The sequence below is a fragment of the Coffea arabica genome, chromosome 2c, assembly GCF_036785885.1.
Source record: "Coffea arabica cultivar ET-39 chromosome 2c, Coffea Arabica ET-39 HiFi, whole genome shotgun sequence".
Classification (NCBI taxonomy): Eukaryota; Viridiplantae; Streptophyta; class Magnoliopsida; order Gentianales; family Rubiaceae; genus Coffea; species Coffea arabica.
The window spans coordinates 74,182,044-74,201,965 of record NC_092312.1 but is presented as its reverse complement, the minus strand read 5'-3'; the positions used below and the strand labels follow the sequence as shown (position 1 = coordinate 74,201,965).

General features: G+C 35.2%; 2 protein-coding genes across 3 annotated transcripts; both read left to right on the top strand.

Moving 5' to 3' along the window:
• Nucleotides 1–7,559: 7,559 nt before the first annotated feature.
• On the top strand, nucleotides 7,560–11,199 carry LOC113727970 (histone deacetylase complex subunit SAP18). 2 transcript variants are annotated; one of them, XM_027252397.2, is made up of 6 exons: nucleotides 7,561–7,756; nucleotides 8,220–8,252; nucleotides 9,704–9,814; nucleotides 9,899–9,994; nucleotides 10,809–10,886; nucleotides 10,964–11,199. In XM_027252397.2, exons 1-6 carry the CDS (start codon nucleotides 7,622–7,624, stop codon nucleotides 11,000–11,002), a joined length of 492 nt encoding a protein of 163 aa, XP_027108198.1. In that variant the 5' UTR covers nucleotides 7,561–7,621; the 3' UTR covers nucleotides 11,003–11,199. The 2 variants fall into 2 exon arrangements, with proteins under 2 accessions (XP_071932552.1, XP_027108198.1); XM_072076451.1 differs by lacking the exon at nucleotides 8,220–8,252 and having other exon boundaries at nucleotides 7,560–7,756.
• A 1,976-nt stretch (nucleotides 11,200–13,175) lies between these two features.
• On the top strand, nucleotides 13,176–19,587 carry LOC113727966 (polygalacturonate 4-alpha-galacturonosyltransferase-like). The gene is made up of 10 exons (XM_027252393.2): nucleotides 13,176–13,751; nucleotides 15,520–15,554; nucleotides 15,634–15,693; nucleotides 15,791–15,928; nucleotides 16,077–16,143; nucleotides 16,233–16,279; nucleotides 16,466–16,800; nucleotides 16,881–17,238; nucleotides 17,651–18,238; nucleotides 18,771–19,587. The coding sequence occupies exons 1-10, from the start codon at nucleotides 13,589–13,591 to the stop codon at nucleotides 19,053–19,055; spliced, it is 2,076 nt and encodes a 691-aa protein (XP_027108194.2). The 5' UTR covers nucleotides 13,176–13,588; the 3' UTR covers nucleotides 19,056–19,587.
• Nucleotides 19,588–19,922: the final 335 nt, after the last annotated feature.

The window sequence follows — 19,922 nt, the reverse complement described above, 5'->3', positions numbered from 1 at the left end:
ATAACTCTTTTGCCTTGTACATTCAGAGCTAACGCTACAACGCCTTGTCTGATCACGAATTCAAGCTTCGAGTATATCGTATATTTTGAAAATTTTGTTGCCCCTGCTTGTGCCTTGATATTGTAGAATCAGTAAATTTAGCTATTATGACTATTTCATGTAAGTCGCGCATATAACTCCAGAAAAATTAAGAAATTGCATAAAAATCATTATCAGTTACTAAATTTAGCGCATTTTGACGTAAAACCCAGTTCAGTTGGTGAAGGCATTAGTTAGATTTTTTTTTTCTTTTTAGGGGTGTCTCGCAGAGAGTGGACTCCGCAGACTATTCCCTACTCTCCACAACTTGCTGGTAGTAAGGTTCAAATCAGGGACCTAAGGTTCCATTTTCAGCAATTTCAATCACCAGACCAAGCCCCGAAGGGCGAAGGCATTAGTTAGATAAAGATGAGGCTCCTAATTCAACTCTAAAAGCCTTCTCCTTTTTTCTTTTTAAAGCTACATTTTCAGTTGAACCCATAGTTATTAAACCCGATCAAGTCAGACGGTTGAACCAGTCAGCCCCGTGATCCAGACATTCGATCAGGTCAGGTCTCTAGTTTGACCAGACAAGCAATTGACTCGGACAAACACAGTTGACCCAATGGTTCAACAGGGAATCCTTCCAATTTTTTAATTGACCTAATTTACATGTTTTTTTAATTGTGGGTCTTTGTTTTTTAAACAAAATGTATATATGCTTTCAATAAGATTTGTACATTGGATTTTCATTTAAATATATATAGACTTTACCACTTACATAGCTTTTATTTGATAACTAAAGATTTTTTTTTTATAAACTTGTTTATTTTTCTATTATACAATTAATCCTTTTAACTTTTAAACTGACAATATTTGATTAGTTAGAAAATTACTTTGTTTTTAATAAAAAATAAAATAATAAAAAATAATGCTATATTTTTTTGACAAAAGCGATATAAATTTTGTTTTATACTTGACTATATTATTTATTTATTTAAAAATACGATAAAACTGAAATTAAATCTTCTATTAATATCTATATATTAATTATGTATCTTTCTAAGTATAATAATTAGCACCTAAAAGCACTTTATTATATATTTTATACATATTAAAATTACTATTTTATATTTATAAATATTAAATTAATACTCACCAGTTCAACCAGTGACCCAATCCCTCTGTTGGATTCCTTAACGGACCGGTGTTTAATAACTATGGTTGAACCATGAAAAGAAGAAGCATCTTGTTGCCTTTACTAGGATGTAGCCAGTTCAAGTTCTTCATTCTCTGCTGTCGTCTTCAAAATTACACACTTAATCATATCTCCTACGAAATAATCGGATGCCTTCATTGCTTCCAGAATTGGGAAAGCAGAGCTGTCATTTGCGTTGTCATAATTAGGCTGTGGTAATCTGGTGTGCCCCATGAAACTTTAAGATGAGAAGCAAAAATAACATCTTAACATCATCATCCTCTTGACTGGGTACAGAATATATGCATGATATTAAATGACATCCTTGAATGTGTTTTCCGCCAAGATGTGGATTTTTAGTTGAAGAAATTTAATATATTCGGCAAGCCTAACTTCTTCAATTAGCATGTCGCTGTACTACAAACATTAATGCTGTAAAAACATTTCTTTGTCTGTTCAGGTTTATGAAAATGTGTTTCGATCTGAATATCCAATAAATGATCCAACAACAGTACTTACCCCAACCAAAAAGGCCAAGCAAAAAAAAAAAAAAAAAAGGGTCAAGGACAGTGGATAAAAAGTCTTGAAATGTCTATTCATGTGAAAAATCATGATAATAGAGTGTGTATTTCATCAAACATAGCTCATTAAAGAGATTTTGTCACCGAAAAAAAAAGGGGCATCATTGGATAGGAGATTATTTAATCTGACAATATAACACATTTTATGATATGATGCGTGTAATTAAGATAAAAAGATAAACGGGATTAGAAAAATGCGATTGAAAATTATGTTTGTGATACAAGCAAAATTTAGAAAAAATTGTTTCTAGCTATCTGCCACTTCTAGTTATACCATGCTTTTTGCCAATTTGATTAATTACAACACATGGTTGATTTTGTTTAGAGTCGAAGCTATCACCAGGTAAAGATGGAAAAGGCTACTTTGGGATACATTTTAGACAAGAAGATTAAACTGTAAAACATGCCTCTTCAGTCTTCAACATCAATCCCATGTTGGAGGATGCACGGTAAGATATCATAGGTTGGTGTAAACTGCAAACCAGCCAGGTAGCTATAAAACACGATCAAGACTCAATATATAGCTTATTATTAATTAGACGTGGACGTTAATTAAGTTTTTTTTTTTTTTAACTCTTGTAATTTGTTGTACCCATTTTCTGACCAGTGAAAGAGCTCAACAATTTTATATTAGGGAGTGGAGATTTCTTAAAAAAGAAAATTGTCCTGTGAGCTCTAATTTGACTGTGATCCATGGGAAATAAAATAATCTGTTGCCACAACACAACACAACCCACATTTTATTTCTACGGCAAATTTTTGTTAAAATGACAAGACTACCCCTTTTAAGTTCAAATTGCAATTGGACTTGAGAAGGGCATGTTTGACAATTTGTGTCTATAAAATTTGGATGGTAGCATTAACAACAACAACAACAACAATCAAACTAGATTGAATATGGGGGGAGGGTTGGGTTGGGTGGTACGGGGGGAGGGAGTGTAAGCAAGAGATCTGGGGTTCGAGTCCTCCCGCTTATAAAAAAAAAAAAAAAATCTTCAAAAAAAAAAAAAAACTAGATTGAATATCCAATTTTTTAATTTCAGGTTCCTGCCCAATTACAAAAGGAAATTGGATTAGACTATTGATATAAATCACCAAATTAATCAGCTGCCTGCACTCCCCGGTCCAAATTAAGCCAAAAACGAAGAATATAAAGTGGGTTAGTTAGCACGTACCTGCCCTTTCAATTCGGTGGGGTGGCATAAATTGAATCCAAGTGCAATAATTGACACAGACAATACCACTGTACAACAGTCACATGCACTGACTGGTTCAAAATTTGGCCCAAACTTTTAACTGAATTGGAATGACTAAGAATGCACCTTTTCATCTTTCATGACAATCCTACGACCAAGCACCGCTTGCAAGGATTTAACCACAAAGGGCAGCAAGTAGGAAAGTAATGGTAAAAATAGAAAGGCATGCAGCAAAAGAATGGCAGCAGGAGTAGTAGTTGTTGTTGTTGAAGTATAGCGTTGCATGAGAATAAAGCTTGGTGCATGTATGCATGGTTATGGTTTGTCAATACATGTGCTGCCACAATACTTCTATGCATGATTCTGGGATATGTTCTGATCTGTGGTGACGATCGAAATCAAATTCATACAATTTTTTTTGATCAAATAAACAATACTACTAATACTAATATCTTCTGATGATGCAGAAGGGTAAGGGTACAACTACAGTTAGTCTCTTTTACTATGCTACGTTGAATTGAAGAGCAAATTATTCGGATGGCCACTAAATTTTTGGAACCATCGAATTTTCACCATTGAACTATTAAAAGTGTAGTTTTAGCTACTGAACTATCTAAGATTTAGGTTCCGGACCATTCCGTTAGATTTGATCGTCAACTATGCCTTTTACTTTAGTCTCGTAAATCGTGCGAACACTCAGATCTAGCATAGTTAGCGATCAAATCTAACGGAATGGCCCGAAACTTAAACTTTAGATAGTTCGATGGCCAAAATTTAATTTTTAATAATTCAATGACCAAAACTCAACGATTCTAAAACTTTAGTGACCGTCTGAGATAATTTGCTCTTGAATTGAAGGTTGATCAATGAAAGTCCCATGCTTTTGCTTTTGTCCCAAAGCAACTAAACCATCCACAGTGGGCAAAGGACTTTGGGCTGTGGTGGTGGTGGTTAGAGTTTTCCATTTTGAGAAGGTTTTTAATGGTCGGAGTGGGTTTTTTAAAGCCCTCTTTCCATTTCCTACCAATCCTTTCCCTATCGGTGGAGCTTTCAAATTTCAACATCGGGATACCCCATTTGTACTCTTGTGTTTCTAAAAACATGGGACCATTTGCAAACCCCCCCTCCCTCCCTCCCTCCCGGCCAAGGGAAAAGGTAATGATATGGGTAAGGGGGTGGGTGCACATTACCCTCATCTGTCTTATTTTTCCAATTATGTCATATTCCTTGGACCGAATTATTGCTGTGACCTGTGAGTTAATGACAAGGGTAAATTACATCCACCTCCCATCAGGCTTGACATAATTACAACGACTTCGCCATTTTCTTGAGCTTCTGATGATTTTCTCTACTGGGAGTAATATATCGTTCTCATGAGATTTTTACCAATTACTATCGGAATTCATGTGCCAACAATTAATTATTAAAAAGTTTGAAAATCAATAAAATATTGCTAACTGTAATAAAAGATTACTTATATACTAATCACGCGAGCAGTTAGTCTCTAGACTAAATTTTTTTCGTCAATTGAATTTTTGTATTTCTGGGCTGAAGACTAATTACTCGCGTGATCACCATGCGAGTAACTAGTCATCTGTTACTACAAATTATGGTCACAATTTTTTTTTTTTTCCAAATTTTAGGGACTAGAAGAAGCACTCGTGCTCCAAATATTTGGAACCAAAAGCCCAAAACTGCAATTCTCTCAAGTATAAAATATTTGTCTCACTAGAAGAGTTCTTTGTCGGCCTGCAGTTTAAAGTTTTAAAAAAGTATTATTATCATGGTACCACGGCTCATGTGGGATGTGGGACCATAAATTTAATTGCTGATGGAGGATGTTTCGCTCCTACAGAAGATATGCTCTGCCTACACTTCATTTAGGATGTGTAAGAATTATAAGACCCAAGCTACCCAAGAAGGAAAAGGATTTCCAAGGTTGCTTTTCATTCAACTGGGTAAAACAAGGAAAGTCTCTGAGTGATGGGAAGAAAATGGAAATTCCGGCGAAAGTTTTGCGAACAACAATCTAATTCCGTCGAATTTTATTGCAATTATTTGCCTATATTTGGATTAGAAATTGTAGATGTACGTGTTTCAATCTAATTTCATATTGATCATTTTCTTCTTCTTCTTTTTTTTTTTTTTTAACAACCAGAAGAAAACGTTGAACACAATACCAAGGGTCTGTTTGATAACATAAAAAAAGTGCCGAATCTGAATTTTTTCAGACTTTCAGATGTTTTGAGTGTTTGATAAATGAAAATCTATTTACTGAACTTGTTAAGCAGTGCTGAGCCTGTGTGTATTTTTTTCAGCACAAAAATCCTAACTGAATGCTTAATTCTGATAAGAATCAATAGAATTACTTCAACTACCTTATCTTATCTACCAAATCTACTCTTGTTTGTTAATTATGTTCAAAATTCTTATCCAATTAAACAACCTAATATTCTCTATCTAACGATTTTTAATTTCTCTTTTCTCCCTTTTTAATGACTTTCACATCTTCTCCATACTCATTATATAATATATTTCATCTTTTATATTAATTTGGTTTAAAAATAAATATTGTCATTTTCATACCTAACAAATTTAAACTAATTAAATCATAGATTCTATTTATTTTTTGAATGAAAGGATATAAGGGCAAAATTATCAAATTAAACTCATTAAGCATTCAACTATAAATATTTATCAAACAATATAAATAGGTTTAACATTAAAATTCAGACATTCATATATTTTTTTCAATGCTTAAAATTCAGCAAATTAATCGTTTCAATATTCAAATTTCAAAATTCAGACTTCAGAATTCAGATTCAGTTTTATCAAATAGAACCTAAATATATATACTAGGAGGAACTAGAAAGGCCTTTCTTAAGTGTGTACACTTGGAAACTTATTGTTAACAATGGCCAAAAAAAGGTAATAACGGGAAAGTATCAAAATTTTGTAGAGAGTGTCGACAAAGTAGGTAATGATAAATATGCAAGTCTAAATTATTGTTAGCACTGCCTACTTCTGGGGTGTTAGCGGATGGTTCATGCACATTCCCAGACATGTTTAAGGGATAAGTCACAGTTGAACGTTAGACCTATCAAAACATGTCAAAAAGGGTCATAGTGGAATGCTACCTAATACATTAATTCTTAGATTAACAACATGGGACAAGAAAAAAAAAATCTTATTTTTTTTTTTTTAATGATAAAAAGTTTGGGTGGTAGTTTTAGTTCTAGTCATCATTGCAAGTCGAGATACGCACTCGCGATCATAGGTAATTTACAAGGGTGCGTACACATTATCCACCATCGTAATATTTTTTTTATCGATACGGTAGCTTCCTATATTATGGGGAGGGGAGGGTCTGAACAAATCTTAGAGTAATCCGAAGGGGACTGAACCACCACCGGATTAGATGGGTGCACTACGCACTCGTCTGGATTTTTTAAGCAAGGTCACATTTAATTGTAACAAATTAGTAGGAGTCAAGATTTGAACCCTTATTTCTCATCCCATCGAGCCTTAATGCATTAGTGGTGGCCACCGACTTTTGGACGAGTCATTATAACTTTAGACATACACTCGCGACCATAGCTCACTTGGGGATAATAACAGATTATCCACCATTATAACATACACTCAGGATCATAACTCACTTAGGCATACTAATAGATTATCTACTGTTATAACTCTCATCATAATTCTTACATCAACATTGAGATTTGAACATATTATTACTTTTTTTGTGAGAAAGTGATTCATTTTTATCGACTGTGCCAACATACGTTGGCGAAAATGCTCGAGTTATAATCCATATTGTAAGAGTGCCTTCTCCGGTGCTTGAACTGCACTGGTTTGTAATTTCTGCCTGTCCGCCCAACACCAAACCTTTAGTACTTATTTCTAGGGCCAAAAAGAAAAAGAAGAAGAAATTTATGTGAGTTAGTGTTTTGGATCCAAACACTAGATTTGTATGCGAAGGAACCAGACTAAATAAACATTAATTGATAAAAAAAAAATGAATAGTGATAATCCTTGTAATTGATGCGCTAGGTTCCAGTATCCAAGCTATTTAAAGAGCTAGTGAATACAAAAGTTTGGTTTTCGGTTGCTTTAAATTTTACAAAATTTGATTATAGAAACGGATTCTTAATCAAAATCAGCAAGAGTTACTTTCTATGTGATTATAGATTTTAGTTTTTTATTCATAAAAATTTATAATCAGAATATAAAAATAATTGAGAACATCACAAAAACATATTATCCAACATTAGAATCTATAATAAGTTAAAATAATCCATTTAGACCAAGCCCAAAATCTTGTTGGACATTGATTAATTTTTTTTTTTTGAAGAAACATTGATTAATTTAAAACAGCCTATAATTCACGAATATATGATTATTCAAGTCAGAGCTAGGAGAAATGTTATTCACATTGCAAATGGACCTTGTTATTCACATTACAAAGTGGGCCAGAGAACTTATTCGGCTCATGGATTCTCACTAGCTCAGATGGGCCGAGAACATTGACCCATATAATCTACACCTATGCCTTCAAACTTAGAAGCAAGAAGTCCGTACTATTTTCTTGATTGTTTGCGCAAGAGAAGACAGACAGAGCTCCAATGGCTGAAGTGCAGAGAAGGGGAGGGGGAGGAGGAGGAGGGGTAAGACCGTTGCCCCCATCGGCTAGAGGTCCACCTCCACCGCCACCCACTGCCAAGGTTGGCCCTCGCTTCGTGCCGGTCGATCGAGAGAAGGTTGCCGCTTTTTCTCTTTTACTATCGTTTTGTCTCTACATTCAGAACTCTCTAGGGTTTTGGGAATTAGGGTTTTAGTACTAAGGATTGGTATTATTTTATTACAGCGACATTGTGTGTACCATTGAAACGCTTGTTGGTGGAAGAAGTAAAGAATATAATTACTTTTAAATTTTAATCTTTTATTTTTTTTAGGGTACTTTTTGAGAAGTTTCTGTCATGGAAATTTGGGTTTAGAAAGGAGGGATGTTCCAAATTTCTATTCAAGTGCTTGGAATTGATGGAAGAAAATTAGCTAGTTCGCGAATATATTTCCTCTCCGATGGTTATAATGTATAATGTGAAGTACTTTCTTCATTGCTTTCCAACCTCCAGTTTTTATTTGTTGGACCGCTGCTGGCTATTTTCTTCTTAAAATTTCACTATGTTATCCTAAACTGATTAATATTTCTTTTGTGCCCAGACATGTCCTTTACTGCTTCGTGTTTTCACCAAGGTATGCTTTTGACTCTCAACATTTTTGTTTGCATTTCATTTTTTCTTTTTTTATAATGTGTACCCTTTTTTTTTTATCTTTTTTATTTGGTCTAGGTGTTCTTAGCATTCTTGTTCAAACAGTTGGTTCCTGTATAAAGCAGTAATCAGTTAGCAATTACTTGCTGCTCGCTTTCTCTTGTAATGAACTAATGTACTTGGAAAATCATATCTTGGGAGCCATGGTGTATGGAACTTTTCAATCTCAAGAAAAAGGAAATCAAAGAGATGCTTGTGCATGTAATATTTCATTGGCATCATAAAAACTAAAAATTGGTTGAAATTATAAGGTTTTTGCCATTCCTTTGCATTTGTGAGAATTTGTCATGTGTGCTTCACTTAGTTAAGAGTTTCCTATTGGACAGATACCCTATGGTCTTTTGAGTATTGCTACTCTTAGTATCTTTATTGCTTCCTCTGCTTTTAGAGCCAAATTTGGTGGCCTGTTGTTAAATCTTATCTATGTATTACGTCATATTTTTGCAAGAATTTAACAGGATAAAGTATTAACTGCAAGAATTTACGAAGATAAAGTAAGAAGGTTATGTCTAAGCTGAAGAAAAGGAAGATCCTGGATTAGAAATGAAAATGAGTCTTCAGGGAAGAAAGATAAGCAGGGAAAAATGTTTTGAGTTTGAAATCATCTATTCAAAAGAAGCGGATATAGGTTGAATATAGACATTTCCTTGGCAGTTCTTTTCATGTATGTATATTCTTTCCTTGTCAAGAAGTCCCTTTCACTCATTTTAAAGTGGTTTTTTTTAATGAGTTCTTTAGCTGAGTGGTTATATTTACACTATTGAAAAGCAATTTGTGAGCTATGATCCAAATGTAATGATTGCTGTGGAGCATACTAAATGAATGTTAAATAACAAACTTTTTATACCAAATAAGAGTTTATGGTGGGAATTACTTTAAGGCTTAGAGTATTATCGATGAAAAAATTATGTAGACAAGTAATTCATTGATGCATAAAAGTTATACAAAAATAAGACATTCTTCTACTCCATATATGGTTCATTGTGATCTCAGTTTATAATCTGGTTAAGAATGTTCCAATAACTAGTGATACAATTGTTTGGATAGAATTCTTTTATGTATAAATCACTGACTTTGGGTCCTATGAATCTAGTTAACAAACCTAAAGCTATTTGTCTGAAAATGGTTTTGGTTGGGGAAATATTGACCTTTGGAAGTCAGATAAGCTGTTGCAGAGGAGGCAGACTTATCTTCTAGGTTCTTTTTGCTGTTGTTTAATGGTGAAGAAAAGGAAAATGTAAATAAAAAGAAGAGAGAATGCTAAAATATGTGAAGTCTCCATTTTAGGGTCTAGAACAGTTGCACCTGAGTTGTACCATTGTTTGCTTATGGCCATGGAATACGTAAGCTTCAATTCAATGTTGACATCTACAGATTGGAGGACATCATAACGAGGTGGATTTTGCTGTGAGAGGGAAGGAACCCAAGGATGAGGTTCAAATCTATACATGGATGGACGCAACTCTGCGGGAATTGACAGATCTGGTACAAGAATACTTGACTTTCTTTATACTACGTGAAGGCATAATTCCTTCCCATGTCCTTTTGTTGACTACAATTGTTTTCTAGGTAAAAGAAGTAGCACCCGAAGCAAGAAGAAGAGATGCAACGCTGTCATTTGCTTTTGTGTTTCCTAATAGCCGTGGTCGCTTTGTTGTTCGTGAGGTATCCTGTTCTCTCTCTCTCTCATTCTTGTATAGCCCATGGAATTTAGAGTAACTAAAGGGGTTTGAGTTCTTAATGTTTGTCTGCCAAATGGTCTTTAACATTCTGCTGCCTTTGAAACTTTATTTGATTCATACTTGTTCCTTTTGGTTTGAACCACTTCTGTTTTTCTAATGGTTAAAAGTTACTTCAAAGATTGGGTGTCATCATGTAATTTGCTGCTTGTCAGAGTGTTTGCAAGTCAAATGGTCAGTAGACTGCAGCATTTGTTTCCTGTTTGCACTTATTAACAGACAAAATTGGAATTCTCATTGGCCTCATACTTGGCGAGGCTTCTTTTTTAATTTGCGAGCTGATAATTGTACTGCATTACTTCCAAATTTTTTGTTGGTGCTGGTCTTTTGAGCATTTGGTTCATGTTTTAGCTCAGATGGTTCAGGTTGCAATTCATGTATTTGACTCAGATGGTTAAGTTATCCTGCAATTTTCCTGTCAAAACATGGAAGCTATTAATATGATTGCCATAATTGTAATCTGTTGGACAAAACTAGGTCAGCGCTGATCTTTACTGAAGTAATCTGAACGTGATTAAGATGTGTTTTCTCGAATTCGATACTGTTATTGTTCAATTTGATGCGGGCTGTGTCTGTCCAACCTTTTCTGTTCAAGAGATGCAGCATACTATGCCAGGATTGTTGTGCCCATGCTATCACAGTTATATATGCACGTAAACAACCAAACGGCTTGTAGTCACAGTTATCTATGCTCTACCATGTTTACTTCTAAATTGTGCTCCTTGCTTCTTGTGTTGAAGGTGGGCAGAACCTATTCGTACCCAAATGCCAGGCGGGCAGACGATGGCAGCAGGGCCTTAGGTGAACTTAAATTTCAGGTAAATGATGTCCTGCAAGGATGCATAGTTTCTGCTGTAGTTGAAAGCTTCTTTACTGGACTGTTTTTCATCTGCAGATAGGAGATTACTTGGATGTGGCTATACTTTTGCAGTAATGGATCCAATTTTCTGGAGTTAAGATTTGGGAAGATTGTTTTGATAAAATGGATGCCTATATATATCTCACAAAGTCTATGCATGTTGTCCAATGTCTGGTTTGGGGCAATGTTAGCTCGTGCCTGTGCTATGCAGCATAAACAGAACCTTGTAGCCTTAAAACGTGGAGTAATCATTGATATTTTATGCACTCTCACTCTTGTCGCGTGTGTTTCTTGTCGGTCCTAATTTCTTCTACTGATAGTTTTTTATTGGTACTACCTGGAGAGAACCGTAAGAGGCATATTTCTTCTGTTGTATTTTTTTTTGGGGGTCAAAAGGTCATCATGGCATATTATGTGTATTAATACATAGTAGAACATTACAAGACGTTTTACAAACATACAAGAAGTTATTAGAAGTACATATGGAATGACAATTTTTTGTAACCTAGGCTAAGCAAGGACAGGCCGGCTTTTGAGGTAAACACCTGGGATTCGGGGTTAGTAATTTAATTCTGATTTCTTCCTTGAAAGGATAAGTAAGGACCGTGAAATCAATTTAATATTTAAAAGAATGACAATGAAGCGGGTTGAAACGTCTACGGATGTCAAAATCATAAGGTTTATTTTATTCAATTATTATTGCTAGTTTAAATTAAGGAGTCATATCAACACTTAATGTGTCGTATTCAGATGTATTTGATAATCAAAAATAAAATATTTGAATTAATTAAGGCTCTATTTGATAATTGAATTTAACACTTAAATTTATTGGATTTAGATCTTAACAATTCAAAAGCGTTTGATAACAAAAGGAGAAAACTTTCTGGCAAGCCCTTAAATTATTCACTTTGTATAGTTTTGACAGATCAATTATAAATTATTACAAATAAGCCTTTGAACAAAAAAAAGCTTAATTTAAGGATTTGCGTTAATTTTGGAGTTAAATGTAACGGAATTTGGGGCAAAAACGACTAAACAGAAAAATCAACCCAGGATTTGATTAAACACTGATTATATTGAGTCAACTAATAACATGGAGTTCAATTTTTGTTCTCTTCTATCGTCTTCCACCTTCTTTAACGCTAATATGATGAAATAATTAGTCAATGAGGCCTTTTTAGGCTCTTTTTGTGAGTTGATTTTTTTGTTTGGTTAGTTTTGCCCCTAACTTTGTCACCTTTAATGGCCAAAATTGATGGAAGTCCTTAAACTAATTTTTTTTTTTTTTGGTTCAACAACTTATTTGCGACAATTTATAGTTAAGGAGCCAAAATCGTGCAAAGGCAATAGTTTAGGGGCTGTCGAGAAAGTTTCCTCTAACAAAAGATGAACATATAAATTAAATAAATGACACTGAATCTTCGAGACAAAACTTGCCCCAAAAAAATAAGTGATAAATTATTCACTTATCACTTAATGCGATGCATATTCAAGTGTATCAAATTTAGTACATAACAATTCAATAATTTAATGGATTCAGTTTTCATATTTCATAATTTAATGGATTCACTTATCATTTAATGTAAAACATGCTCAAATATTAAAATTTTAATACTTAACAACTCATTAACATAATGTATTCAATTTTCAAAATTTTATCAAACATGCCTCGACAAAAAGAAAGTTATTAAACTATACATACCGGATAGAAAAAATGTTAAAGATACTTGGGGCAAACCTTCAAATAACTACTCGTATTAAACTAACACCATTTTGTTATACTACGCAACGCAAAGCGAAATCACTAAAGAGTAGCTATACTTGGTTTTCAGCTTCATCACTTAATTCTCTTAGTCCTAATCATATTTTATATCTTTCTTCTTAAACTAAACGTGCAGGAAATGAACTTTTCTAAATACGTGAGTGAGGCATACCAATTTCCGGAAAACATTAAAAGTAGTCAAGTACAATTCAAACAAAATTAGTTTGCGCTGTAATTATGAATAATCAAAGTAAAGTTGGATAAACAAAGATTAAGAAATCAATAAAGTAAGCATTCAAAAAAAAAAAAAAAAGAAATCAATAAAGTGACGTCTTTGAGAATGGATGACGTTTATCACACAACTCTCCGTACATTTTCTTTTTCGCTTTTTTTTTTTCACTGACAGTAATAAATACTAGCATGACGACTGTGTCGGCGCCCCAACTTCGCGACGTCGTTTTATGTAACATTTCCAAATTAAGGAGTAGGACGCACTGGAAAAGAAACGTTGAAAAGGGCAAAAAAAAAAAAAAAAAAAAAAATCGAAGTCCCATCCTCCGACGAATTTGAGATCGTTCTTCTTCTTCTTCTTCTTCTTTTTCTTGGTCTTACGTAATCTTTTACAGTTCCAGTCGTCTTCTACTATTTCTGTTTGCCGCAAAAACCCACCGAATTTATTCGTTTGTTTTCCCATAAAAGTTCCTCAATTTTTTTTTCTCATCTTACTAAATCAAGATACGTATAAATCAATCAATCTGCAGCTTTTTATACATATATGAATGTGTAATGAAGGAATAATGTGATTTTTAACTGGGGCGAGAGTTTTGTTGTGTTAGGTTATCAATCTTATGGTTTTCATTGTTATTTGAGGAAGATTGGGAGGACTGCGGAAATAGTAAATGGGGACTAATAAAAGGGGAATAACGGTGGCCGGGAAGAGCAGCAAAGGCGGTGGCTATGGATCTCGGCTCCCCGGGGCCGCAGTCCTCATTTTTTGCTTAGTTGTCTCTCCCTCCTTCCTCTTCTTGGTTGGCCGCGGAATCTTTTATACCAGCTCAACCGGTCAGTTTTTATACTTTCTTTATCTCATACTATTTTTTTCTTTTATTTTCTTCTTCTTCTTTTTTTTTTTTTCTTAAAGAAAAAATGTGTTAGGGTAATGCAATTTGTACAACGACATCTAGGTGTGTATTTTTGGTTATGGAGGAATCCGGTGCATATGCGCAATTGGTAGTTTATGACATGGTGTTGTAGGAATTGTGTTGGATCTTGGTATTTAAATGTTGGAATTGCGGATGATTCTATTCATTCGAGAGCAGAAGTATTTATCTATTCACTTGATAGATTGTGGTTTATGTGACAGAGGTGTTAGGCTTGACTTCTTTTCAGATACTGATTTTTTTTTTTGGATGTTTTTCTGAAATGGAAACAGATTAAGTTCAATGGTATAAGCAGGAAATAAAGAAATCAGAAGTAATTAGTCCAAATTCCTATCTAAGTTGAACCAAAGAAGTGTGTAATTAAAGGCTTTTGGATTCTCAGGAGGAGTGGTAATAATTACTTCAACGTTACTAACTCAGGTTTTCCTGTGTCCGCGTCCTATATTTTTTGGTGATATATTTTTGTGTGAAGATTGAAGTAACATACTTATTTAGAGGTCTTCTAATTCAAACCAATTCTTCATCTGTGACTAAAACACTTTAAAAGGATATTTCACTGGAAATGTTTTGGGCAGAGATAGAATGTGCCTGTAGTAGAGTTGGATGAAGGAAGAGCAGCTTGGGGGTTTCTTAGATTAATTTTAGTGGGCATATTAGACTTAAGAAAGAAGACATAAAAGGTTGACTGTTAAGGTAGATAGAAAGATTAATGGTCTATTGTTGCCTTTTCAATTGTTCATTTAATTGAGATTGCACTGATGAACATCGTTGTTACCAGTAAAGCGGTTAAACACAATGTCATTTTGAATGTTTTTGTTGGTGGTTTCATGATGCAAGGTGAATTTTATGAGAAACCAAAATTCATTGAGAACTTATTTTGATGCTTTTCTCTTTACATTAGTGGTGCAAGGAGATATTGAGCTTAATCACCTTTCTCAAGTACTCAATTGATCCACAAATGTTTTTTAGCTTTTCTTGGCCCTTTTGACAGATTGGTATTTTTCTACTTATGCAATGAGAAAGAGGAATAGTTTATTATTCGTCTCATCCAACATTCTAGTTTCCTTAGCCTAATTATCGGGGTTTTACATATATTTGCAGTGTCAGATATTAAAAGGAGACAACACTTCTGTGGCATGCTAATAGTCATATAGTGAAGTCAATATTTCCAGTATATGACGAAAAGTATAAAATGTGGTGTCATATAAAACTTACACTAAAAGATAGCAAGTTGAATTTGGTGAAATGCTAAGTTGCAAGGACTTTATTGAATTGCCTTTTGATGTAAAAATTCAGTAAATGCATTACCACTACATTTTCACGAAACTCATTGTAGAACATTAATACTCCCTTTCCAGTAACCGGCGCTGTAGTTAGTGACTGAGATGGAGTTGGTGTGAAGTTCCAAGATAAGCTAAACTATGAGTGGTGTTTGTTTTTGCAGTGAAGTTTGATGAAACCTGATCTATATTTATGTACAAAATATGTACATCATCAAAATTAATTGATTGCATGTATTCTAATTAGATTGTATATGGGGTTTATTACTAATGTTGGTCTTTATTGAGAGTCTGAGACAGTTTATTCCTTTTGAATTAAGAGCATCTGTCTGCATCTCCGTTCTGCTGCTTGTTACCTCAATTGAACAAGCTAATTTTCTTTTTCTGCAGATCAAGACAAAATCTCAACTAGTTCTGGAAATCAGGTATCTTTCATCTCCAGATGCTTTTTACACTGATTCTAGGATGTGTATCTTCTGATGACTACAAGGTTCCTCTCTGCAGGATCTTGATTGGAGAGAGAGGCTGGCATTGCAACATGTTAAATCTCTACTTACAAGAGAGGCACATACTTAATTCATGATACTTACCCTATTTGCTTTGGTTTTTTGTAATCTTAAGTTAAATATTGTCTGATATATTTTTCAACCACATATTTTAGGTGATGGATGTCATTAAAGCCAACACAAATGATTTAGGGCCGCTAAGTCTTGATTCTTTCAGGAAAACCAACCTGTCTGCATCATGGAAATTCGTTGGACAAGAAACTCCTGCTGAGAATAGTGCTTTGTCTTTTGAGGTCAGGATGAAAGATTTGTTTTCACATAGACTGACTTCTTATTCCCATCTTTGATTATTTTTTATTAGCAAATCACTTAGACGTATATTGTGATTAATTTTTACTTATATTCTGATTCATGTTTTTTGGATATGTGATTGTTCTCCAGTCCAATCAAAGAGGTGCGGCTATTAAACATGATATTTCTAGAAATAAGGTTGATGCTTCTTTAGAAGGTATGGCTTTTCTGGATACTTTCTGGCTTCATAGTTGCTTGTTTGCAATTGTATTGACTTCACTGTCAACATATGCTTGTCTGATGCAGAGGATCGATCTCAAGTTATTGATGCACCTGCTAAAGTAGCAAGAAGGGTGAGTTAACGGTTTCATATATATTCTGCTTTTGATGATTTATAGCAGGGTGGCGCCAGCTTGTGACTGTTGACTTTGCAGAATATCCAGCGTTGAACTACATTCTTCTTCTGTTGATTTAACCTTTTCTCTATTCCCTTAAGATTCAGCCTTCAAGTCTTACTTCGCATTTTAATCATTCTGCAGCAACTGAGACAGAAACGGCGTGAAAAACGTGCTGCTGACTTGGTAAAACAAGATGAAGAAGTAACTGTGAAGCTTGAAAATGCAGCCATAGAACGTTCGAAGTCTGTTGACTCTGCAGTGTTGGGCAAATACAGTATTTGGAGGAAAGAGAATGAGAATGAGAATGCTGATTCGACTGTTCGCTTGATGCGTGACCAAATGATTATGGCTAGGGTGTACATAAGTCTTGCAATGATGAAGGACAAGCCGGACTTGGGCCGAGAGCTACAAAATCGGCTCAAAGAAAGTCAGCGTGCATTAGGAGAGGCTACCACTGATTCCGATCTTCACCATAGGTACTTAGTGCTATCATGTGATCTGCTCCCTGCCCCATCCAGTGTATTGATTATTCTTGTGTTTATGTCATGTGAAACAGTGCGGCTGAAAAGATCAAAGCTATGGGCCAAGTGCTATCAAAAGCTAGAGAGCAACTGTATGATTGTAAGCTAGTGACTGGGAAGCTTAGAGCAATGCTACAATCTGCAGATGAACAAGTCCGCAGTTTGAAGAAGCAGAGCACCTTTCTAAGCCAGTTGGCTGCCAAGACCATTCCAAATGGAATCCACTGCTTGTCACTGCGGTTAACAATTGATTATTATATGCTTTCACCAGAAAAAAGGATCTTCCCTAGAAGCGAGAATCTAGAAAATCCAAACCTTTACCATTATGCCCTCTTCTCTGATAATGTTCTTGCTGCCTCAGTTGTTGTTAACTCAACCATCATGAATGCTAAGGTGCCTGTGCTTCTTTTTAATAGAACTTTATACTATTGTTCCAACTTGAATATAGTAGCAAGAAATTGTGAAAATACTGTTTCGTTCTGTTTTGTGCTTTCTTTTTTGAGGCATCGAAAATTTTTAACCACTACTACAATAGAATATAATGCTAATTAAGTATGTAATGGAATGCTTGATAGGCATTAGGCATGGTGGCTCATTTTCTGATTTGTGAAGTTGGGGTTTGTTTAAGAAGTGAGATATTTTGTATTGTTTCAGTTGTCATTATTTGATACTGTTTGAAATTGGTCATGGTCATCAAAGATGTGGGTTGAACAGAACTATACTTTTCAGCTGGATGTATGCTTGCAAGTCTAGTTTTGATCTGCAACTTTGAAGATCTCTAATATGCTGTTGCTTTAAATTGCAGGAACCTGAGAAACATGTTTTTCATCTGGTGACTGACAAATTAAACTTTGGAGCAATGAATATGTGGTTTTTGTTGAACCCTCCAGGAAAAGCTACTATCCATGTTGAAAATGTTGATGAGTTTAAGTGGCTTAACTCATCTTATTGTCCAGTTCTACGGCAGCTTGAGTCTGCTGCCATGAAGGAGTACTATTTTAAGGCAGCTCATCCCACCACACTTTCTGCTGGGTCTTCTAACCTGAAGTATAGAAATCCCAAGTACCTTTCAATGCTTAACCATCTCAGGTTTTATCTCCCCGAAGTGTACCCTAAATTGGATAAAATCCTGTTTCTTGATGATGATATTGTTGTTCAGAAAGACCTGACGGGACTATGGTCAGTGAATCTGCGTGGGAAAGTTAATGGTGCTGTTGAAACCTGTGGTGAAAGCTTTCATCGTTTTGACAAGTATCTGAACTTTTCAAATCCTCATATCGCTCGAAATTTTGATCCTAATGCTTGTGGTTGGGCATATGGAATGAACATTTTCGATCTTAAGGAATGGAAGAAAAAGGATATTACGGGTATATACCATAAATGGCAGAATATGGTAAGTCCTTTGAAACTTCCACGGCTATGTTTATTTTCTTTTGGTATACATAAGCTTGCTTGAGCTAATTTGTGACACATTTATGTGACACACTTTCTTTGTTTACCTAGCTAATTTTTTGTGTTGGTTTTTTGTGGCAAAACATTTTCATGTCATCACTTAGAAAGGTGATTGCCTTTTAGCCCTTAAATATTTATACTATCATAGATGCTAATATTTGCTGCGCAACGGGCAAGTGTGCCTAAGCTGGTTGCTGGTGACACGCTTGCTTGAGGCGCTATAAGGTGTGCCATATGGGTCAGTTGTGTGTGGAGATAGGTTGCTTGATCGACTGATTCCCCTGATTTTGGTCACGGTTTCCAACGTGTTAGTTCTTTGTACTTAATTTATAATTAGTCTTGTTGAGTTGTGATCAAGATATGATAAAATTATATATAATGCCTGCCAATGACCTAGCTGTGGAGTAGGATAGTAAGTTAGGATTTTCGAGTGCTCTGAACTTTTTTATTCTTCTTCTCTGCCATGCTCTCAGAATGAAGACAGGGTTCTGTGGAAACTGGGTACTTTACCTCCTGGACTGATCACTTTTTATGGGCTTACTCATCCGCTTGAGAAGTCTTGGCATGTGCTTGGCCTGGGTTACAACCCAAGTGTTGATCGTTCCGAAATTGATGGTGCAGCTGTCATACACTATAATGGAAACATGAAACCATGGCTTGAGTTGGCAATGACTAAGTACCGTTCATACTGGACCAAGTACATCATGTTCGATCATCCTTACCTTCGCAACTGCAAGTTAACGAAGTTAAGTGAGTGAAGAACAATGAATTCAATGGTAAAGCCATTATTTCCTCGTCTCCCTGATGAGCAATGGACTATTCATATAATTCTTGGTAGTCCTTTTGGAAAGGAAGGCGGTTGATACGGTGGCATGCACCTGTTGCCCATCCCCGCATTGTTTGTTCTCGTGCGTGATTCAATTTGATTTGTTAGTATAGTCCCCCAGGATTAGGGGATTATATCTGGGGCCTCATCCGCCTGTAAGCTGTGACTGGGCTTCTGGACCTGCTACTTGTGATCTGGGTGATTGTAAACCTCATTGTTTTTAGGATTTAATTTTTAGTATTCTTTGGACGACCAACCATATGTTTGTAGAGGTAAACGAATTTGGTTGTCTTTGTTAACCAGTTTAAGCTGTATGCACACTTTGTTCAACCAATTGTAACTTGTCAGCAAACGTCCTCGTTGGCCTTCTCAGAAAAGTGAGGGGAAAAAATGGTGAAAAGCTGTTTGTTTATTGTGGTTAGACTACCAAATAAATGCATTTGCCGGATCTCCTTCCAAATAAATTTCTTTTGCCTTCGTATTTTTGGGTGGGAATTGTTTTGGCCAAAGCTGCAGTTGCTTAGATCTTGAAAAATACGGTTGTTACTGATTGTTTTAGTGCTAATAATTTGTGAGAAATGACCAACGCGTTGGACTACATGGCTCAATCCTTCCTCCGTGCTTCCAATCCTTCAGTTGGTGTTTGGTTGCAAAGCAAATTGGAGGCGTTTGATTGGCAGGCAATTTATAAGGCCCATTGCACAAAATTTTGCAGAGTGCGGGAAATTTATGAGGTCAATTACATAAAATTTTCTAAAAGTGCCGCTTTTTCCAATGTTGTTAAACTCGATTGGATAGC